This window comes from Ctenopharyngodon idella, chromosome 17 (assembly GCF_019924925.1).
Source record: "Ctenopharyngodon idella isolate HZGC_01 chromosome 17, HZGC01, whole genome shotgun sequence".
Classification (NCBI taxonomy): Eukaryota; Metazoa; Chordata; class Actinopteri; order Cypriniformes; family Xenocyprididae; genus Ctenopharyngodon; species Ctenopharyngodon idella.
Window position 1 is genome coordinate 10,308,714 of NC_067236.1, and position 24,098 is coordinate 10,332,811.

Consider the following 24,098-nt stretch of genomic DNA (forward strand, 5'->3'; position numbering starts at 1 on the left):
TTCTCAAGGTTGCGTTTGTGAGATTTTGTTCAGGGGAAGGCCGTGTCAGCTCAGCACAGAATACTGGATGAGTTCCACATCTTCATACTGATGTGCTGCCTACAGTCTGTGACATTATTGACTCAGGTGTCTGAATGATGCCCGAGTCTATTCTTTTTCCCCATTACACACAGATTTTTCCTTTTTGTGCATGTCAATATGTGGACTATGTGTTTCTTTTTCTATACGCTGATATCTCACTCCATTTTCTTCTTAACCTATATTTGAGGATATTATTTACCTAAAGTTTTAATTAGTCTGGAGTGTTTGTGAAAAGATATTTGTAAATCATTTACTTTATAGCTTAGGACTAGGCCTAAACTAATACCTAAGTTTATTAAAGGGATGGTTAATGCGAAATGGAAAATTCTGTCATTTATGTACTCACCCTCGTGTTGTTTCCAATCCTGTATGTTGTATTTCTTTTTACAAAAGCAGGAATTTTGAAGAATCTTTAAGCAGGTTGTCCTTATTGTGAGTCATATTGACCATAACAAAGGCAACAATGCTATAAAAGCGGTCTGTGTGGTATATTCCAGGTCTTCTGAAGTTATAAAATAGCTTTGTGTGATGAACAGTTAAAAATTAAGTGAATAGTCAATGATAATCTTCCTCTCAACTGTAAATACATATAAATACAGTGCCATACAGTTTTTCAGCAACATGAGGTTGAGTAAATGACTTTTATTTGTGGCTAAACTGCTCCTAAGGAAAAAAGAGCCTTAAAGGGATAGTTCACCCAAAAATGAAAATTATTACATGATTTACTCACCCTCCAGCCATCCTAGGTGTTTCTTTCAGATGAACACAATCTGAGATATATTTAAAAATATCCTTAGTCCTCCAAGGTTTATAATGGTTGTGACTGGTACCCCAAATTCTGAAGACAAGAAAATGCATCCATCCATAAAAAAATGAATCCATACGACTCCAGGTGGTTAATAAAGGCCTTCTGAAGGGAATTGATGCGTTTGTGTAAGACAAGTATCCTTATTTAAAACTTTATAAAGTAAAATAATAATATGGCGACAGCCATACACATTTGACGTACGTCCAAAAACATCTACACAATGACATGACGTACTACGCGCCTTTATTAACCCCTTGGAGTTGTATGGATTCATTTTTTTATGGATGGATGCATTTTTTCTGTCTTCAGAATTTTGGGTACCATTCACAACCACTATAAACCTTGGATGACTAAGGATATTTTTAAATATATCTCCGATTGTGTTCATCTGAAAGAAGATAGTCATACACACCTAGGATGGCTTGAAGGTGAGTAAATCATGGAATAATTTTCATTTTTGGGTGAACTATCCCTTTAAAATGTAGATTGACAAAGTAAAAAAAAAAAAAAAAGTTGCCCATAGTTTTGCATAGAAAAGGGTTCATGTTTGAAAGAAAAAAACTATATTTATTATATTATATATTTCAAATTCAGGAGGAATTGATTGTTAGGAACACATGATGGATGTTTTCATGTGATTATTGCTCACCATATTTAAGCATTGATTTTCTTCCTGAAATTAATATAGATGTTCTCTTTTTTTTTTTTTTCCTTCATTTTTGCTAATAGACTATGCATCACAGAATACAGAGTGACTGTCCATCACACAAAATGCCCATCCTGCACCACACTTCACATGTAAACACGTCTGTCTTAGCCTGTTGGAAATGCAACTGACAGTAGTCAGATTTGCATCATGCTTTGCACTCACACTCGCATTTGTTTTGGCATGACAAAGCTCTGCATTATGCGTGTGTTTATCTGTCCTTTCGCATGTTGGCCTTTATAAAGGACACATTTGCTTTTATAAAGGCAGTAAGAGAGCTGACTAGGTGTGACAGTAACCTTCTGGCCTCTCACCAGCACTGCATTCTTACCAACCCATCAGGCCCAGTGTCTGCCCCACAGCCAGCGGGGGGCGGCCCTGTGTGATTGCCCGTTGAAAAAACAAGGCATTATTGCTCATTTTTCCCTCTTATTAGTTTGATTACATTTGCAAATCAAATCAATCTATCAGGCAGTTTGTGAAGGGCTGCGTCCTGCAATCTGAAAGGGCCTCCTAGTAATCTCCATCTAATAAGATGCAAATGTGTCACATCAGTAAGTAACCAATAAATCATCGCTGTGTCTACGCCAATCATTAACCATCAGAATGAACAGTCAATTTTTAGTATTTTCAATTTGTGATATGCTAGTGGAATATAAAGATAGATGGACGTAATTATACAAACCAAACTCTATTTCAGTCCCCTCATCTCCAACAGCAAATTTGCTGGGAGGTAGAACAGGCCTGTCATCATATTATGATTTTTTTTTTTTTTTTTTTTGTCTCTCTTTTTTTTTGTCTAGTGGTTCATGCAAAGTTCACAGGCAGGCTCGAAATGGCCCTCCCCTGAAACCCCACCCCAAAGTATCAGTTCAGGGGGGCATCATCTCCATCAAAGAGCAAGCAGGCAGGAAAATGGGATTGGATTTGAGCTGTCGGCCGGCTCTGAGGAATTATAACCTCGTGTGTACCCGTCCAAACGAGACTGTGAGTTAAACAGGCGGCTCTCGAAGATGTGCAACATATTGCCTTGGTCCTGTATGCGAGCCTAATCATGATGTAAATTATTATCGATGCGGTGGCAAGGCGACACGGCCCGTATATGGTCGTGCCCACTGTGTTGCTTATAAATAATGTGATTGGCCATGTTTTTAACAGAGAAAGTGTCTTCTTCACATACTGTATTGAAAAAGCAGAACAGAAACCTGAAGTGGCATTTGAAAGGAACCTCAGAGTAGAATTGAGTCAATGACTGATACTTTTTTAGACCTCTAATATGATAAACATCTTAATCTTTTATATATATATATATATATATATATATATATATATATATATATATATATATATATAAAACCAAAAATTATTCAGACATTTTTGATATTTTTGATATATTTTTACTAGTGGGTGGAGGACACTATAGTTCATTTATGTAAGTGATGATAGCAAAATAAAGTAAACTGTGACATATTATACCCAAAAATTCTTCATACAGTGGACTACCAGTAAAATTGATAAAAAATTTGGAAACAAAAATTATTCAGACACTTTGACCTGACCATGTTTTGCTTAAGTGTTATCTGACATAATTAAGATTAATTTTTTCTAACACAGTTTAACTCTGAGATCTTGTCATATTTTATTACCATTTTTTTGAAACTATAGTAAATAAACTATTAATGAATGAAATGTTCAAGGTGTCTGAATAAATTTTGGTTTGACTGTGTATATATATAATTTTTAAAGAAAATAATATAAAATACAAGATTTTAATCTTTAAGTTTGGCATTTTACTATTAATTATTTGAAATTTTATGTATTTTATATAATTTATCCTTTTGATATATTTATATATATTTTTTAGGGCTGTCAATAGATTCATTTTTTTTTAATCACGATTAATCACACACTTATCGTGAAATTAAGCATACACCATTTATCTTGTTTAACATGTCCATTTTGTCATCATTGCCTATATCCAGCAAAGTAAACCATCAGATTGAAGTGTGATTTTCACAAAACTGTATTTTTCAGCTTTTTTCAAAGTAAATTTAGATGTCTTTCCAAAAAAAAGGACACCAAATATCCAAATGATATTTTTTCATATAATTCATACATTAATGTACACCAAACATAAACGTACACCCATGTACATGTACACCCAAAAAAAACAAAAAAAATCACAGCAAAAAAAAAATGTTTCAGAATTCACAGTGTATAGTATGTGCAACAGCAAAGAGCTTGTTTACAGTTGCGATACTGAACAGGACCACGAAAAAAATGTCCTAAACAGCCGCCTTGACCTGCATATATACTAAAGTACACAGCAACATACACAGGACAAATCTAAACATTATCCTGAATGTGTGTGAATGTACTGAAATGTGTCTGTGCATAAATACAATGTGCGGTCAGTGCGTCGAGAGCGCTCATACATGATTTGTTTGCCCATCAGTATAACAGACTCACACGTACTTAATGTATGACTCCTGTATGTCACCGCAATCGTCTTTACTTTGATTGCAATCCTCATCCATCAAAACTTTTATAGCAAGAAGCTGGTTTGCTTTATCCAGCCGAGAAAGTTTTCATATCATCTGGCCATACAGCGGTGGGATGTTTCAACATTCCGTTCCGCTCGCGCTCTTCAGATACAATGACAGAATATGACAGAGAGTTTGTGTTTTAAAGCGAAACAGACACTGGAATGAATAATTCTCTCTGCCATCTCTGATATAATCAGCATGGACTTTAAGATCATCTAACTGCGTGACGTGAATTACGTTATGACGCAATTTCGCATGCTTCCATATTTTTTTTTTTTTTTGCGTTAAATATGCGTTCAATTATTTTAACGTGTTAAGGATTTTGAATTAAATGTTAACGTTGACAGCACTAATATTTATATATAAATATATATATTTATCTGTATATTAAAAAAAAAAGAAGATTTTTCCTTTTCTTTATTGTGGACACTTATTTGTCATTGACCCATGTGCTGATCCTGAATGAGTTTTTAGCCAGTCCATATTCAAAGAGATTGAAAAGCAATACTGGTTCAAATACAGTACTCTCTCTCACACACACAGACTCACACGCATGGACGTCTCAACATCTAAGTGTCCTCCACCTCATCACCATATTTCATATTTGAATGTAAATTCACATTTAAATGTCTGCTACCTTCAGTGTGTCCAAAATGTTCTCCCTTCCTTTTTTTCCTCTTCTGAATTTCCCTCTCTGTCTCTTTTGTTGCAGTCCCTCAGGTATAGAGAGTTTCCCTCCACAGAACCTCCTCTGTACTTCTAAGGCCAAAGAGCCATTGTGTCTTGCAAAACTGGCATCAGCATATTCTTTTTCGCCTCATTCTTTCCACCCTGCATATTTTGCACATAAAATGTGGCCCTCCTCAAATAAGCTCTTGTGTTTATCATGATCGATGCTTTCATGTATTACTCTGTTATATTATTCTCTCTGTTTTGAAATAGCTATACGTCACAGTGCAGGTTCTCTCGCGTCCCTCATTATATTTTAATTTCTTTGTGTGTGTGTTAAAGGGACAGTTCACCCAGTTCCAAACTTGTATGACTTACTTTCTTTGAAGAAATAGATTTTGGATTTTTTTTTTTTTTTTTTTTTCATACAGTGAAAATCAATGGGGTCCAAAAGAACATTGGACATGAACTTTCACTGTATGGACAAACTATTCCTTTCATTCATGGATGAACTATTCCTTTAAGTGCATAAATGGCCATCCTAGCTCATTGTCTCTCCATTCACACGCACACTTACAAATTCCCAACACCCAGCTACTTCCTTCACATGCATCGCTGCCTTATTTCCAATTGCGTAATCAAAACGCAGCTTCGATGGTCGCTCGCGCCGGACGCTAAACAACATTTGGGTTTGTGCTGCGGATTTACAGTTTATCTTTATCTGTTGCTTCATCTGTGGGTAGCTATTACGCCAGCCGGGCCAGCTTATTGTTTGGGCCTGATAGATCTGTGTGCAGTCCATCACTTGGAGCCGTGCACCCGGAAAGCCATCGGCCCGCCTGATGATGAAATACGAGCTATCAGCCTCAGTAATGGCTGTAAAATTTCATAATTACACGGCCTTTATTACATTGCATAATGACCCTGAAGCAGTATGGAACAATTAATTAAGATTTTCAGCCGTGGCTTTTGCAGAAATTAAAAGGTGCTCATTGCCGTGGAATGGGGTAATGTCTTGTCTCGGAAGCATTAAGGCACGCTTTTAAGCGCGAGACTCCCTGTCTGTCTGCGTGCGTCGTTGACGCCGGAGTGTTTGTGGAAATCGGGACATTCCTCTGCTTCTGTTTGTCTGGCCAGGATCATGTTTGAGAGAGACGCTAATCCTCCAGTATGAAATTAATCCATGCAGTCAGGACTCTATCGGAAAGATCTGGATGATTTTTTTTCCCAAATTTAATCTCCAGTGATAAGCATATAAATAAAATGCTGCGGTAATCGCAGTTATTCCATGTTTCAGAGAAGAATGTATCATCAAAGATTTTTTTCTTGTGTTTTTTTTTCACAACGTCCAGATGAGATAGGGTTTGTCAATACAGCCTCGTAAGGGGCTTTATCGATCAGCATGGGAAAACAAATGAATCCGTATAAGTATTTGCCCCACACCCCTCCCTTATGCGCACACACACACACACGCTCTCACGCTCCTGACTATATGCCGTGGCAAACTAAGGGGGCGTCTGAGGCTCAGACTTAAGCCCTTGCCTGGTGCATCTCGTGGCCTTTGCTAGCACATCCTTTTGTGCCTGATGGAACGACGGCAGTTGCGTTCGACGGACCTTGCCAGCGGGAGCCGCTTCGACACCCGTAGGGGAGTCGCACATCAAAGACATCCAACTGGCGCAGGAGTGAGGCGGAGAGCTCTAGAGCTCTGTGTAAACTACACTAATGCCCCCTAATAGGAATAGGACAAAACTGCTGTCATTCCCGCAAACATTAGCACGAAAAACAGCAAGTATAGGGATGAGCCAAACCGAACCCCACGAGAAACAGGAAAGAGGGGACATGTTTATTTTGTCTTTTTGCCACATTATTAATCTCATTAGTTCAACATAACTTTTCTGAAAACAATAAAATCTCCAAATCCACGTCAATCCTGAGATTAATAATATCACCCTTTCTCCCGAAACCCTGAAGAGACACTTCTACATTCTCCAACCTTAAGAGACTCTGGGGAGAAATGGGAAAAAGGTGTAATTAAAATGTAAATATTGATATTTCATTGTTGGAAATGGCTTTTCAGCGCTGTGGTTAATGTCACTCCATCTGTGGAGCTTCTGCCATGGATGCTTTATTACAGTCCGGGGAGCTGCCGCCCTTCTCCGTGGCCGCCACCAGGGCACATGTGCTTGTTGCTGCCTCGTTTCCATACGCAATTAAGTGGAAAAGTACAGTCCGAACAGTAATCCATGCTATCTTAACCAGCTGTCTGGGTATATTTAGAATTAATCTCCACCACCAATCGGCCTTAATGTATGCAATTAAGAGTCTGCCGATTGCTAATTAAGGTGCATTAGAATCAAGAAGCCGTGCTAACGTGACGATGCAGCATCTTCTCTGCATTGGGTGGAGCAAATCCTGCAAGACAACAGTAAATTAGTTGTGTTATTAGTTGTGTCCTAATAATCTGGAGAAAGATGTGACAGTTTAAATAAAATTACTTTTTTTTTTTTTTTTTTGGAGTTTTGCACTTTGTTAATGCAATTGAATTAACCAGTGGGCAACTGATTTTGCTTCCATCTGACCGATTTTCAAGTAAAACAGGATATTCAACAAGAATAAATTGATTTTATCACTTGGGAGTTGATTGGAATTTGAAAAGTTGCATTATATACCAAAATGGCGCCAAATGGTTGGAGCTAGTTGAAACATTTTACTGAAAGATTTTTATTTTTAGGTTAATATGCACCTATTAATTGAGCACAATACGAATAAGAACATGTATTAAGACAATAAATAGAGTCACTTTCGTGACTTATGAGTTTCAGTAGTCTAATGAGAGTTGATAACCTTTTATCCAATTACTTCACCCTCCTACAGAATTAGCCTTCAGCTGATTGCTTTCGGCTTCTAAAATTCCTCTCAAAACGGAAACAAAATAATAAGTGCCATAAAAAACAATTCCATTTTTTTCCCAAAGAAAAGCCTGAGGGAAAATCACTCAATTCTGTTTAACTCTATTGAATGGTGGAGCAGAAGCCAGCAGCTGTTTAACACCGTAGCGGTGCACATGTGATCACGGTAAATGCTGTACGGCAGCATGCCTCATACTGACAGGTGAATATTTGCTTAGCCGCTAAATGGATGTGGACAGCTATGGCGGTGTTAATGTGTTTTCCTTCCTAAAAAGTGTGATTTTTCTCTCTTTCTCTCTCTGACTGGTGTTGTTTTGTGGAGATGAAAGGCAGCCGGTGATAAAAGCAAAGAGGAGCGCTGCGGCGGTTTGTGTGTATGCGGCTCCTGTCATCACTTCCCCTGTGTCCCCCCTCCTTGCTGAGGGGGGAAGGGAGACTAAAGACCCGACTGTTTACACACACACAGAACACTCTTGTTTGCCTTTTCATGTTGTTTTTGATTTGTTCAAGACTTCTGTAGGCTAATATTTGCCATTTCCTTTGGTGGGAGTTGTTCCGGTGCAGGAGTTTTGCAGAAAGCTGGTTTATCTGGTGAGGGAGCGTCTTAGCGCCTTGCTGGGGCAGTAAATGGACAGACAGAGACTGGCATGGTGGTTGTTTCTGTCTCACCATGAACTTTGGCATCATTAGCCTCACCACAGGCTTATCTGTAAGCTTAGAGTAATCAGCTGAATGTATTCCAAAGAAACATCCTTTTCATGACTTATTTGGAGATTGATGCTACAAAGGATCTGTTTTAGTGACTCAAATACACAATAGTACAGAGGTGAAAAGATATGGGGAGGGGGACTATACATTATTAAATACGCTTAATAAAAATGCATTTACATCAAAACATGTCTTTTAAGTGAGTGACTTTATGAGTGAGTCATTGAATCATTCATTCAGTCAATTTGTTCAGAAGCACTGATTTACTCAGGAATAAAACAAGTCTTTATGAGTGAGTTGTTGAATCATTTTCTCAAACAATTCATTCAAAAACGCTGATTCATTCAAGAAAGAAACAAAGCTCACTATTATGTGTTGCTCCGAGACGTCCAATGGTTCTGCTGTGGATTCGTTTGGAACGATTTCCATTGGTAGACCAAAACTACACAGTGTAACTGGTAATATTGTATAAAATGTAAGTTAATCAATATTAACTTATTGTTTATTACTCTCACAATTGTGCTGTTTTCCAGATATTGTGATGAATTCACATGTTAATATATCTGTTATAGATTTACGTTTGTTTTTGTCTTTTATCATCCAGTGCTGTTCTCTTAAGGCGATATGACAACTTGGACTAATATTACTAAGTCTCACCTTCGTTCTCCCCAGCACTATTTTTACAAGTAGATTAGTCACTGTGTCATCATCATCTTGACAAAGTGTGAAAGCAAATAGAGTGGTATATTCACACAGGAGCTCAGGAGGGAGCCAGGATACGTCAAATAAACATCCAGTGCAGTCAGCACGCAGAATATAACTGATTCTCATTGCTCAAGCGTGTTCATTTACCCCGCAACCATGAGAAAATAAACAGGGGTGTTGCTTAGAGTGAGACGGAGGAGCTTGAGCGCACGTGTGTTTATATGACGGCTAAGCAGCGTTGCTGAGGTGAAGTCTGCCTTGAGGAAGACGAGGAGGAGGAACGACTGCGTGTGTGTGTGTGTTTGTCTCGGCGGGCTCTCTCAGTGTGTAAACGTGCAGTCAGAAAAGATTTGGCAGACGGACGGCCGGTGGTTGCTGTGAGGCCTGGTGGTGAGCAGTCCTGCCCGGCAGGGGTTAACTTCGCATGGCTGCACCGCAGCCTCTTTCTGTCAGCCTGTGCTATGCGCTGCTCCAATGCTTATTTCTTCTGAAAAGCCACTGCAGGTTTCACAAGGCCTCAGCCATCAGATACCTTCTACTGGTGTAACCTTCACAGATCCACATACTTAGCCTTTCCTCCCCATCTAGCACAAAGTGCATCAGTTTACTGAGAGAAAAGAGAGAGATAGAGAGAAGAAGAGAGATTGTGCCAGTGGCAAAGCCCCTTCAGTCCTGCTCGAGAGAGATGGAGTCTGAGCTCTGAAGCTGGTCTCCGGGCTAAGAGAGTTAAATTGAGAGGACCTTACTGGAGATTGAACGCTGGATCAGATAATGCCTGTGTGTCATCAGGATGGGGCAGTCTGCTTTGTGTCTGCCAAATAAAAGGGACTGTTATCCAGAGTTACATGGCTTGCTTTTTCCAGCACAAAAGATATATGGAATATCTGAATATATGTTTAAAAATACATATTGTTTATGTGTGTGTATGTATTTAGACTGTCATGCCTTGTCTAGTGTCGTGCCTGCACTGAGTCAATAAACTTCCTCTTGTTACAGGAAGTCCTTTGGGAAAAGAGTTGTACACATTTACCACAGCTGAAATGACAGTGACGCACTTTAATTCAGCTCTTTGGATCCTTTCTCACGCAGCAAAGCATCCAAAGGTGAACCGTAATCACGGTCGCCACTGAGCGCTTTTGTGAAATGAAATAACAGATGAAAAGAAGGGGAAAAATGCATCTTTAAAGTTTGCCCTCGCGTAAATGTCAATAGAGAACCTTTTCCATCATCAGCAGTAAATTCACATTGATGGCTCTTTTCTTCTCTCTATCGATCCAGCCATGAGAACGTAGATTTGTATCTGTTAATTAATGCGTCCTGAAACAGCATTTGTATTAATCAGGGAGATAAGAAAAATTGGATGCCTGCACTGGCATGACAACCGTAAAAGCGCGAGCCCCTGATAAAATCATTGATGGACCTCAATAAAGAGGGAAAAAAAGTTCTTCCTTCCACTCAATAAACTAATCATCCGGCTTTTAATTATTCTGCGGAGAGATGTGTGGAGATTGGGGAATGTGTAAATCTAATTATTTACTAACAGCAGTGGCTGAGAGGGAGGGCTGGGAGTGGCACAGGGGGAGCTCAAGGCGATGGGCTCCGTCCATCTGCCACTCCACTCCACTCCACAACCCCCTCCTCACCCGCCCCCTGCCTTTATTTTGTCTCTCTGTTTGTCCCTCGTACTCTCATTCTCTTTGTCCCTCTGCATCTCTTGATCTATCTTGATATATAGTGTCTTCAGCCTTCCATCGTTCGACTCCTGTACGATTCGTTTCTTTTCATGATCAACTCTGCCGATGATAACCCTTTTAAATGTCTACTGGTGTCACCAACCATGCAAAACAGTGTTTATATTTTTTCAAAGTGAATCTCCAATCACTCCAATCAATTACTCAATAAAATATAATTTATAGTCAAAATCATGCTAATGATTTATCATTTGTATATAGAATGAGTGTTTCGGTTTAAAATACTCTGATTTGCATAGATCCGAAGTAGGTTAGTGGATTTTTTTCCAAATGATCAGCAATATTAAAGGACTGCACGTGCCTCTAAGGAGGCCAAGAAAGTGTGATCTTATTTTTAGCCAGTGCCACCTTTCATTGAGGCCAATGTCTTCGTAAGAATGCAGCGGTCTTGCATTAGACCCCCTTAAGAAATTCTTGGCTTAATCCCTTTTGATGATTTTATTAAGTAGTAGAAGATGGCCCTGCCAACTGGCATTGAGCACACTAGCACCAGCAGGCCAGGGGAGGCACCAACTGCTCACCAGCTCTTAGTCTGCCTCTAATGAGATCAGAGATGTTAACAGTTTGGGATAATAAATTAGCGGTTGGTATAAACAATAGCCTGAAACCTATACCTAATGAGCTCCATGCCATTAGTGATTAACTCACAGAAAGAGATTTCAAAAAAGAGAAGAAAAAAATTTAGCAAAATTGCTTGCTTTCTCTGAAGGCATCTCTCCACAACAGATGTTGGTAAGCATCTCTTTCCCTTTCGTTCCCCCGCCACCCAGATTAGCCCCCTTGCTGTCGCAAAGAGAGACGCTTCATCTGTTCTTGGAAGAGCAGAATGAGTGAGATGAGACGAAAAGGTCCAACACCAACAGGTGCTGTTTTGCCTGTCCCTCTCCTTTAGAGCTGATGGATGGCTCTCAAGCACTTATGCAGTTTATTAGGATTACTTGCACTTTACAAGCTACATTCTATCTGTCTTGGTTTTGGAAAGAGTACTTGCACTTTATTTTAAAGGGTTCACCCAAAAATGAAATTTCTGTCATTAAGTACTCCCCCTTATGTTGTTCCAAACCCGTAAGACCTTCCTTCATCTTCAGAACACAAATTAAGATGTTTTTGATGAAATCCGAGAGGTTGTTTTTATCTCCCATAGAAAGCAACAAAATGACTACATTCACGGTTCAGAGAAGTAGTAAAGACATCGTTAAAAAAGTCAATGTGATTACAGTGGTTCAACCTTAATGTTATGAAGTGACAAGAATACTTTTTGTGTGCAAAAACAAAACAAAAATAACGACTTTATTCAACAATTTCCTCTCTACCCTGTCATTCTCCTACACAGTTTTTGTTGAAGACATATTGCAGAGCTTCCATGTTCTACGTCAGAACGGCAGCTCTGTATTGGCCGGCTTCTGCATCAGCATCACACGCATGCGTTGTGCTGCTTACATGAACGGCATCGGCCAATACTGAGCCACCGTTCTGACATAAACGCTGAAGCGCTGCACTGCATCAACTGCGTAGAAGACTGACAGGGTAGAGAAGAAATTGTTGAATAAAGTCAATATTTTTGTTTTGTTTTTGCGCACAAAAAGTATTCTTGTCACTTCATAACATTAAGGTTGAACCACTGTAGTCACGTTGACTATTTTAACAATGTCTTTACTACTTCTCTAGACCTTGAACGTGGTAATTATGTTGCTTTCTGCGGGAGATAAAAAAACCTCTCAGATTTCATCAAAAATATCTTGTGTTCCGAAGATGAATGAAGGTCTTGCGGGTTTGGAACGACATGAGGGTGAATAATTAATGACAGAAATTTCATTTTTGGGTGAACTAACCCTTTATGTATTTTACTATTATTATTTCAATAATAGTTGGGTTGATTTTGAAATTAACCTCTTATTTCCCTTCACTTCACTTAAAACATTCATCTGACCCAGTAAAAGTAGATAGAAATTATTGAAACTTTAACCCTCAATTTGAGGTCTTTGAATGGTGTGTGCATCAATCAAAAAATCTTAGCATGTGAAAAATCATTGTATTTATTCATCTTATAGTTGGGGCATAATAGTATTAGGAAACATCTTCAGGTATCACCTGGTACCTCAATATTAAGTATGTTTCTCAGACCCCAAACTGAACATGAAGGTTAACTTCCTTTTCTTATGGACAGACAAAAGCCTTGTGATAATCTGTTTCAAATGGCATTCATGAACATGAACTTCAAGACTTCCTTCACTTCTAGCAAAAAGACTGAAAACTGAAAAAAAAAAAAAAAAAAAAAGTGTGTGCAGAGTGGGGGGAGGAGGAAGGAGAAGGAGTTTGAGGCAAGCAATTAGTCTTTCAGTTGGTGTGATGGGAAGAATTGATCCATGCTGCATGTTGGGGGAGATAAGGAGTGCCCTCCCTCAGGATGCCCCCTGGCCTGCAGCGCAGCAGGAGATGAGAGCCAAGGCTCGTGCTAGGTGCCTCAGCTCACTCCCACTGGAGTTTTCCTCTGTATTACACCTCTAGAATGTCAATGCTTCCCACTAACACAACCAGAAACTTCTGACAATGAACTGAGCTTTAATATCGTATGCCAAGTTGAATGTTGATTTGAAGCTGAGCGTTCATCGTTGAGTTGAACAAAGCTCTTTCTCTTGCTTTTTCTCAGGGTTTTCCACACTTTCGCTGGCGGACCAGATGAGTCTCTTGCAGAGCGCGTGGATGGAGATCCTGATCCTGCGTGTAGTCTACCGCTCACTGTCTTTTGAGGACAAGCTGGTCTACGCTGAAGACTACATCATGGATGAGGATCAGTCCAAGCTGGCCGGCCTGCTCGACCTGAATAACGCCATTCTTCAGCTGGTGAAGAAATATAAGAGCATGAAGCTGGAGAAGGAGGAGTTCGTCACTCTTAAAGCTATAGCCCTGGCTAACTCAGGTAAAATGAGCAGATGCTATAGATTTCAGTCAGAGCAGGCGCCATATTTGATTTGATGTATTCAGTATGTCATACTGTTATGGATTGATCAATCAATCACAAAACATCTTTTAACAAATTTCCCGAAAAAATTATGAAGAAAAAAAAAATGACATTTTAAAATTGGGTCAATGGCATGACGCTCAATTTTTGTCCAGATTTATGAATGTATTCAAAAATAAATTATGAACACAGTTTATACATACAGTGATTCATTATTACATTCATACATGCATGACAAAAGAGTCATTACATTTTTTGAAAATGAAAATGAAAAACATATGAAACCAACATTAAAAGGGTTAGTTTACCTAAAAATGAAAATTCAGTCATAAATTACTCACCCTCATGATGTTTCACACCCGTAAGACCTTCATTCATCTTTGGAACACAAATTAAGATATTTTTGATGAAATCCGAGAGGTATATTAACCACCACTTTCAAGGTCCAGAAAGGTATTAAAGACATCGCTAAAATTGTTGAATAAAGTCATTATTTTTGTTTTTGAACACAAAAAGTATTCTCGTCACTTCATAAAATTAAGGTTGAACCACTGCAGTCATGTCGACTTTTTTTTTCCTTTTGTAGTACCTTTTTGGACCTTGAAAGTGGTGGTTAAATTGCTAACTTTAAATAGGCATTGCTAACGTCTATGGACGAATTTTCATTTTTGGGTGAACTGACCCTTTAATAAAGAGTACATTTTGTTTTTTAAGAATTAAAATTTTTCCTTTTCTTCATCATGGACACTCTTACATGTCATTGACCCACTTCTATCTGTCATTACTTTGTTTTTGTTCATGTCAACTTTAATATGGTGTCTGCTCTGATTAAAGTCAACATTCCATTCCTAAACAAAATCATTCACAGTAATCCTAATGCAAATGAAATAAGATGCTACATTTAGTTTGAATTGCACTTGAGGCCTCTTGAATTTCCCGTCATCAGCACAATGTTTATTTTTTTGTACACTTAATATGGGCTGTTGATAATTTTTAGAAAGATAGAAAGAGTTAAACTCCCTGCTTTGGAATGTTAAAGACTGATGTAGTGGTAGAGTCATTCAGGTACAGTTATCTTAATATCTTCATCTTTCTTTCTCTCATGTTTACTCTTCCACTGTTCACGCGCACACTAAACAATGTTCCCACCCCTCCCCGCCCCGTTTGAAATCCTTCAAAAGCACGGCTGCGGCCCCTCTCCGAATTAGCATAAGTCTCTGCTCAGATGCCTCTTAAGTAAGGAGCCCATCACTATGCACCTGCATGTCAATAACAGGCTCTGATGTTGTCCACCATCGACAGTCACGCCATGGCCCTCTGGCTCCCTTTGTGTTGACCCCATCTTTGAACTTTATCTTGGTTGCTGGCCAGTAGTTTTCCCTTTAATTACAAGAAGGAAACTGTCAATAAAATCTGTTAAATGGGACGCAATGAGCAGCTTGAATGGGAGGGCGGCTATTTGTTCAAATTCTCCAGCGCTCAAGGTATTGACAGTTTGTTTTCTGGGGCCATATGTGACGATCAATCTCCGGCTGGGCCTGGCCATGCTGAAAAATGAAAAAGCAGATTGCTCTTGCTCGCTTGCGGATGACGGCTCGCGAGTTTGGCCCCGGCCTGCAGACACCGGGGGCCGTTCTGCCCAAAGTGCACCCCTGAGAGACCGAGAGAGCACGTGACTCTTTTGAGAAATTATTTTTTAATTGATTCGACAATTAGCAGTTCATCTAGCTTTGTTGACATGCGTGTCAACCCGCCAAAAAAAGGTAAAAGTGATCGATGAGTGGTAGATTTATTCATCTTCTGTCCACGTTTACGCCTTTTTTTTTCTGAAGCATACACAATGAGACTTCCTGTAGCCTGATGCATAGGCTAATCGCTAGTCCTGGTTCTGTTTTTTTTTTTTCTCTCTCTCTCTCTCTCGCTCTCGGGTGTCATTCTCTGTATTTATCGAGACTTTCTCTCTGCGGCTTCTCTCCGCACTCTTCTCTCAGGAGAGACATGCATCATGTCCGATTTCAAAGGTGAGCCATTTTGTCACTTCTTTTTTTAGTGGAGAGCAGAGTGTTTCAGACAGCTGCTAAAAAAATGATACACTCCTCCATTTTCTAAAGCCCCAAAGTGCTGGATATTTCCACTCAGATCCTAAGTATTTCACTGTCTTTCAATAGACACAGTATTGCTTAAGCAATTGATGTCAGTGACACTTTTTCCTATTTATTTGAAAGCTTTATGTTGCAGCTGATCTCATTACGGTGCATGTTTCTTTTTAAAGGACACATTATTTAAAATGTAAGTGAATGAGTCATAAAGTAAAGCGGTCCATGACCTCTCATTTCTTCAACTAATACAACCATTTACTGACACAATTTCAGTGTTGTTCTGGGAAATCCTAACAGAGTCTAGCAAAGTGTCTTTTTCATAGTAAATTTTAAGGCACAAATAGCGTGCAGAAAATGTGTTTTCTAGTACGCTTTGAGTTTTTCCGTGAGATTGATAGAGCAGCTTGTGTGGAAAGGTGCAGGTAAGCACTTTCCTGCCAGGGATTTCTGTCGGATCACAGGTCACTTTTCAGATGGCCAAAGCCCATGTGACTGATGGACGAGACCTCGCTGTCTGAATTCTAGATGGGCTCCAGACACTGAAGGGTTAGGATATCGAATCGTAGCCTGAAGCAGGCTAACGTTTGCCACCCCCGGCCAGCCCAAAGGAAAGACGGCACTCTCTACTAATAGAGGAACCTCACGAGGTCTCACTTTTATCAATACTTAACCATACAATTATTATTTAACGTGTATGTATCAATTGATTTGAGGCAATGCATTGATTGTGACATCTTTGCCAAAAGCCAGTGTGCATTTGGACATTTTATCCGGAGGGAACAGGATCGGATTGACACGCCACAGTAGAAAACCGAGTCAATACTGTTGGTGGAGTCAGTCTATAAAGAGCAAGTCAGACAAAGCACTTTCTTTACCATTGTGATGTGATAAAACCATCAGAGCACTGCGTAGTAGCATCCAAGGCTTGGATTAGCTGGAAAAGTGCAACTATATTAGCAACTGGAGCACAACACAGCAAAGATAGTAGCTGCCTGAGACTAATTGCGTTCTCAGAGGCACGTCTGTCGCGGTGAACGGGCGTGAATGCTGTACTAACGAGTGCAAATGCAAATGCAGCCTGTTTGACATTTCTGGCAGACAATGCCAGTCAGGCTGAGGTATTGTTTCCTGACTCGAGCCTCTGTTTCTCTCGCTTAGACAAGTGCCATATCAGCTCTCCTCCAAACACTGTTTCTGTCGCCCGTGCCATTCATCAGTCCCATAGAGAGGCTTGTAAACACGTGCTGAGGACAGTCTCAGCGTTTAACACTCAAGTGTGCCTTTAATCACTGGAGAATGAGCTTAGGGCTGGCAAAAAAGGATGAGTCACATTCGTTTAATCCCTTTCCTTTTGCCAGGACTTCATCCTCAGGTTTCCATCAGCCTAAAATGGATTTTTTAAAAAGAAAGAAAGAAAAGAAAAGTCCCGTACAGGACTAGCATCAGGGAGTGTCATGCCTATTTAAACTTCTTTGATTTTTGAGCCACCCCAAAATTTTAAATGGTGTGTATGTGTGTGTGTGTGTGTGTGTGTGTGTGTGTGTGTGTGTGTGTGTGTATATATATATATATATATATATATATATATATATATATATATATATATATATATATATATATATATATATATATATATACATATATATATATATATATATACATATATATATATATATATATATATATACACATACAGTGCTGTGTAGATTGCTTACAAATTGTAATCGGTTACTGATTCCAAATTACATGACAAAAAATGTAGTTACTAGCATAATCCATTACATTTAAAGGGTTAGTTCACTCAAAAATGAAAATTCTGTCATTAATTACTCACCCTCATGTCGTTCCACACCCGTAAGACTTTTGTTCATCTTCAGAACACAAATAAAGATATTTTTGATAAAATCCGATGGCTCAGTAAGGCCTGCATCACCAGCAATAACACTCCCCACTCCGGACTACTTTTTGATTACTTTTAGATTACTTTTGAGCTAGCTCATTTATCACATTAATTTGAATAGGATAATCTTGTACATAAAAATATACCAAATAATATAAAAAATTTCAAAAAAGAGAAAGAAAATAAATTCCATTCTTTGTTATCAACAATATGAAATCAATAAAATCAAGTCATCAATAAAAAAGTAACTGTAGTCTGATTACGAGTATTTTAAAATGTAATATCTTATTACAAGTACTTAATTTTTGGAATCTGATTACATAATCCAGATTACGTAATCAGTTACTGCCCAGTGCTGGGTATCAGTTACTCATCATTGTCCGGTGAATAATTGTTTTTCCAGATTCCATGCATATAGAGGACGTGGAAGCTGTGCAGAAACTCCAGGACGTGTTGCACGAGGCCCTGCAGGACTACGAGGCGGGCCAGCATGCAGAGGACCCGCGCCGGGCCGGCAAGCTGCTCATGACCCTGCCTCTGCTCCGGCAAACGTCCACCAAGGCAGTGCAGCACTTCTACAGCATCAAACAGGACGGCAAAGTGCCCATGCACAAACTGTTTTTGGAGCTGCTGGAGGCCAAGGTCTAACTCCGCCCCCCCGGCCCCGCGTTATACCGACAGAGAGCTGGAGGGGGTACGTCACTGACTCCGCCCCTTCACCGGGCAGACACTGACTAACTCTCTGCCGCTGTTCATGAAACCTTTGTCTATAAACTTTATCAAATAATAACTAAAAACATAACCGTAATGGTACTTCTAATTACTGACAATGATACGTAAATATAAGAATGATTTAAAATGTGATTATTGAGAAAAATATGAAGTGGAAAAAAATGACTGCTCTCATTATTCAGCAGTGGGACTTGAAACCAGCCGTTGACTTGTTCTTCTCGAAAATCTGATGCTGACTTTTTTTGTGCTTTTGAAACATTTTGTTGATTTTCAAAAGAGAATTACTGGAGCCAAGAAAGACCAGCCCTGCCAAAGGAAGGAGGTCCACCCGATGGACACCAGCAAGCGAAACTTTCCCCAAACTGTACCGTCCAGCTCCCATGTTGCTGAAGGAATCTAGGAATCGACCCTCTTTACCATAAGAGTGTGGCGTAGTGACTATGTGCAGTATTACATTAGAGGTCCTCGGAGCAGTTTAGCCAAACGGAGATTTTCACGTCTTTGAAGAAGCTGCTCCTCACCATTATGTAGCCATGCGGATTGATCATGTGTGTGTCACTCCCTTGTCCTTTTCTTTCAAGTCTTCCAAACACGTCTAGCCTCTTTTAATGATTTCATTTCAATCTTTTCAGGGAATAGCCGAAGCTTTAGTCTCTCATGCAATACCGAGCAAAGATGAATCGCAGTGGTCAAGGAACAGACTCATTTATTTATTGACTTTATTTTATTATGTTTTATTTGAGTGTATTTTTACTGTAATGAAGGATGTAAATATATGGTATGGTCATCAAACACGATGTTTCTTCATATAATGTTAATAATAGATCGTTATGTTTTTCTACCGACCGCCGTGTTGCGCGATTTACGAACCATGAAGATGAAAACCTGCTATCTTCTCTAAGCAATAGATGTTTAAAAAGTGGAGGTGTATATGTATGCAATTTTTGTTTGCTTTTTTTTTTTCTTAGTGCCACACTTACTTGGGAAAATGAATTTCCAGAAGCTTTCGCGTTTCTGTCTGTGCTTGTCATAAGATGATAGATTACATACATGATATGGCCAGGAGGACCATAACCATTATCTCAAGTCAATTATATATGCATATATATTAACGTCAGCCTCGAAATTCTATTGACATTCTTTCATAATAAAGCAGTATTTGAACTTTGTTAAGCAAAATAGCACTTAGGGAAGACGGAGAAACATCGTAGATTTAGTTTCACGATGGTCCTGATTTTTTTTCTTTTCTTTTTTTTTTCTTTTTTTTTTTTTAGTGCCAGAGATATCATACACATGATGTAATCTTCTTCCAAATGACATTTTTAGCAGAGAGGCTCAAGTATCAAAGCAAGCGATCCACAGCCTTCATCAGAAATATGTCAGTATTAGTATGGGGTATTTTCTGATTATTCTTAAGCATTGTATATTGTAAATGAACAGATTAAAAATCTAACCTAAGACATTTTATTGGAACAGATCAAAGAAGAAAAAAAAAAAGAATGAAAAATTAACAAAAAAATGTAGTTCAGCTTCTTGGTGTTTCATGTCTGCTGTGTTTTTCTGAAACATCTCTGTTTTTTTCCCCTTTCTGTCACACGCAAAAGATGTAGTGTACTACCCGTGGAGATTCGGTTTATCTTCTTTCTTTTTTCTTTTCTAATTTTAGTTCATTTTTTAGAGACAGGGTAGGATTAGAGACAATACTGGATGTATGAATCCTCAGGAGCAAGATGATGGGTTCTCAAATAACCTTCTGAAAAAAAAAGACTCTTCCTAGTTACCGCAGATCAACCGATCAACGATCAATATAATCTATGCTGATATATAAGTGAATATTTAAAAGGAGGTGCATTATATGTACAAGAGACCATCTGTGTAACTCCGATCTTGTAGACTAACACTGTATATCATAGGTTACGATGAAAAATATGCTTTGAAATAGTACCCTTTTTCTTCCTTTTCCCCTCTTTTTCTGATTTTCCTTCTCTTAACAAAATGCTGTACATAAGGCCTTCATGCTGAACTCCATTGGTATATATCTTGACTCTTTAAGGTTGCAAAGGGAAGAAACATTTTTGTTTGTTTTGGTGTAAGATCGGTTTTCAAAACTATCACTTTGACTTTGTGTGCTTAATAAAAATGACGGAAAAAAAGATGAAAGAACAGATCATTTTTTAAGACGAACGAGGGTTTTTAGTTGCTTTTCTCAGTCTTGTTCTATAAATACACTGTATCTATCATTAGCTATTCAAATCTCTTAATAGATTGTGCTTTGGAAAGGTTAGTGTAACGTAACTAGATCTTATCGCTCATGGCAACTCATCAGATGGTCAAAACATGGGGTTGGGAGGGAGGGTCTTGCTGTTAAGAAGATGTTGGCACTCAAATTTTTCACGTGATCAACTCCTGGCAGATGAGGTGCTGTTTTCTCTCTTTAATTTTTTTTTGTTTCCTTTTCTTTTGTGTTGTCTTTACTCTGAGGTGATCACGATGGAAATGAAGCGATATGAAACTAGATAAGCTTTCTAATTCTGGTCAGTTTTGTAAGATTTCATTAAAAACGAGAGCAAGTGGTCCTGATCTACACTCAGTCTTTCAGATATGCATTTTTTCCAAGTTGCTTTTAGTGCAGAAAATGAAAAACGAAATACTTTTATGACACGTACTGTGTAATTTTGGACAAAAAATGGTACACAGACCTCTCGAACCATTTAAAGACAATTTTACTGTCTTTTAACACTCATCTATCCAGCATAGAAATGAAAGTGTAATTAATCCGTACCCACAATGACTTTTTTTTAGAGATATTTTCTTATTTAAAGCAATATGACGGTGCAGTTGTTGTGCAATGCGATTCAATTAGTGATCAAATGCTGTATCTATTGGACTATTTTGCAAATTATAGGATTAAGGATGAACAAATGTACAAACAACTGCTATTTTTCAATGTTGAAGAGATTCTAGGTGTTGGTTGTATTTATTCATGCATTGACACGTCTGCCAAACGCATCTAGGCTTCCTGGCAGTCTAACATAGAAACCAGTGAAGGAAGGACAAGATCCAGAGGAAGGGGAAAGAATAAAAGAGCATTTGAGAAGCTTCTATGATCAGTATGATAATGATATATTTCAACCCAGCAGTTGCTGAAACAACCTGTAGTGAGAATCATGTCTGTAGTTTTTAGATGTGCTCCACATCGGTAAAACTATTAACTGTATATTTTTGTGATGTGCATCATTACAGTGTGCTCCAAACAATATGTCCATTTGTGTAAATGTATTTATTTTACATTGTATATATTGTTCAATGCAAAAAGAGAGACCTATGATTCTGTAACTACGATCAGTTCAGATGTGTAACTCCAATTATGCCTTTCAGGATAATAGTAGAGCAATATTAAACATGCTTCCAGTTTTGACTCGGGCTGTGTTTTCCTGTGTGAGAACATTGTGGTTTTGACTTTTTGTGCTGTAGTGTTCTGTAGACTGCATGATGTGGGGTAAACGTTCAGGCCATTTATATTACGAGATTCGAGACTTGCTCATCAGTACATTAATACATCTATATATGCTCGTGAAATAATGAGAAATGTTTCTTGAGCACCAAATCAGTATATTAGAATGATTTCTGAAGGATCATGTGACACTGAAGACTGGAGTAATGATGCTGAAAATTCAGCTTTGCATCACAGGAATAAAGTACATTTTAGAATATATTGCAATAAGATTTAAATATGACTGTTTTCAATTAATTTTTCATTAAATAAATGCTGGCTTGTTGAGCGTAAGATGCTTTATTAAAAAAAAATTAAAACATCGTACAGACGCCAAACTTAGTATATTTATAATACACTCTATCAATATAAATTGGACAGAAATATTCTACCTTTAACCTTTAACTTCCATTTTCCATTTTTTTTATATAATATCGGTCAAATGAGAGTTTTCAAGCTGATATGACCTGTTACAATCAGAAACTCTTGGTCACACTCGTCAAAAACATTGTACGTCTTTACAGATTTTTCATTTGAAATAAAAATACATATATGTGACCCTGGACCACAAAACCAGTCATAAGGGGCAATTTTTTTAAATTGAGATTTATACATCACTGAAAGCTGAATAAATAAGCTTTCCATTGATGTATGGTTTGTTATGATAGGACAATATTTGGCCGAGGTGCAACTATTTGAAAATCTGGAATCTGAGGGTGCAAAAAAATCAAAATACTGAGAAAATCACCTTTAAAGTTGTCCAAATTAAGTCCTTAGCATATCCACTCACAAAAATACATTTTTATATTTTTATATTTACTGTAGGAAATTTACAAAATGTCTTCATGGAACATGATCTTTACTTAAAGGGTTAGTTCACCCAAAAATGAAAATTCTGTCATTTATTACTCACCCTCATGCCGTTCCACACCTGTAAGACCTTCGTTAATCTTCGGAACACAAATTGAGATATTTTTGTTAAAATCCGATGGCTCAGTGAGGCCTCCATAGCCAGCAATAACATTTCCTCTCTCAAGATCCATTAATGTACTAAAAACATATTTAAATCAGTTCATGTGAGTACAGTGGTTCAATATTAATATTATAAAGCGATGAGAATATTTTTGGTGCACCAAAAAAAACAAAATAACGACTTATATAGCGATGGCCGATTTCAAAACACTGCTTCAGGAAGCTTCGGAGCGTTATGAATCAGCGTGTCGAATCAGCGGTTCGGCGCGCCAAAGTCACGTGATTTCAGCAGTTTGACGGTTTGACACGCGATCTGAATCATGATTCGATACGCTGATTCATAACGCTCCGAAGCTTCCTGTTTTTAGTACATTAATGGATCTTGAGAGAGAAAATGTCATTGCTGGCTATGCAGGCCTCACTGAGCCATCGGATTTCAACAAAAATATCTTAATTTGTGTTCCGAAGATTAACGAAGGTCTTACGGGTGTGGAACGGCATGAGGGTGAGTAATAAATGACATTATTTTAATTTTTGGGTGAACTAACCCTTTAATATCCTAATGATTTTTGGCATTAAAGAAAAATCGATAATTTTGACCCATATAATGTATTGTTGGCTATTGCTACAAATATACCCGTGCGACTTATGACTGGTTTTGTAGTCCAGGGTCACATATTTCTAGTACTGACAAAAATATTTTCCTAAAGGAAAAAAAGAAAATTGTGAATAAAACAACTGATGAGCAGAATGCTGGTATCCAGGCAATAGAGGCGTCTGCTTGACTACTTGACTTTTTTTTTCTTCTCAAGAGCAGTCTGTCATTTTTTTTTTTTCCTGCGCTGGCATCTTCACGCGGCCACTCTTCATTCTGTCGTGGTTACAATATTATTGCGTCGGAAAGGGGAAGAAAAATGGTGGATGAGCAGAAAGTTCTTGACAACTTGATGCAGCGTTTGAGGCATGTCCACTCAGAGGGTAATCAGCCGCTATGCCCTGAGGCTTTACAGCAGACACATTGATGTAAGACAACGTTCCTAACATCAGCACAACC

At 38.4% G+C, this 24,098-nt stretch overlaps 1 protein-coding gene across 6 annotated transcripts in view; it reads left to right on the forward strand.

Moving 5' to 3' along the window:
- The window catches only part of esrrga (estrogen-related receptor gamma a), a 180,580-nt gene extending 158,586 nt beyond the window's left edge, over positions 1–21,994 (forward strand). For all 6 annotated transcript variants that reach the window (XM_051868895.1, XM_051868897.1, XM_051868893.1 and 3 more), the window contains 2 exons: positions 13,537–13,806; positions 18,251–21,994. In XM_051868895.1, coding sequence (XP_051724855.1) covers positions 13,537–13,806; positions 18,251–18,495 — 515 coding nt within the window. In that variant the 3' untranslated portion in view covers positions 18,496–21,994. The remainder of the gene's footprint in view (positions 1–13,536; positions 13,807–18,250) is intronic.
- The last annotated feature ends 2,104 nt before the right edge of the window (positions 21,995–24,098 follow it).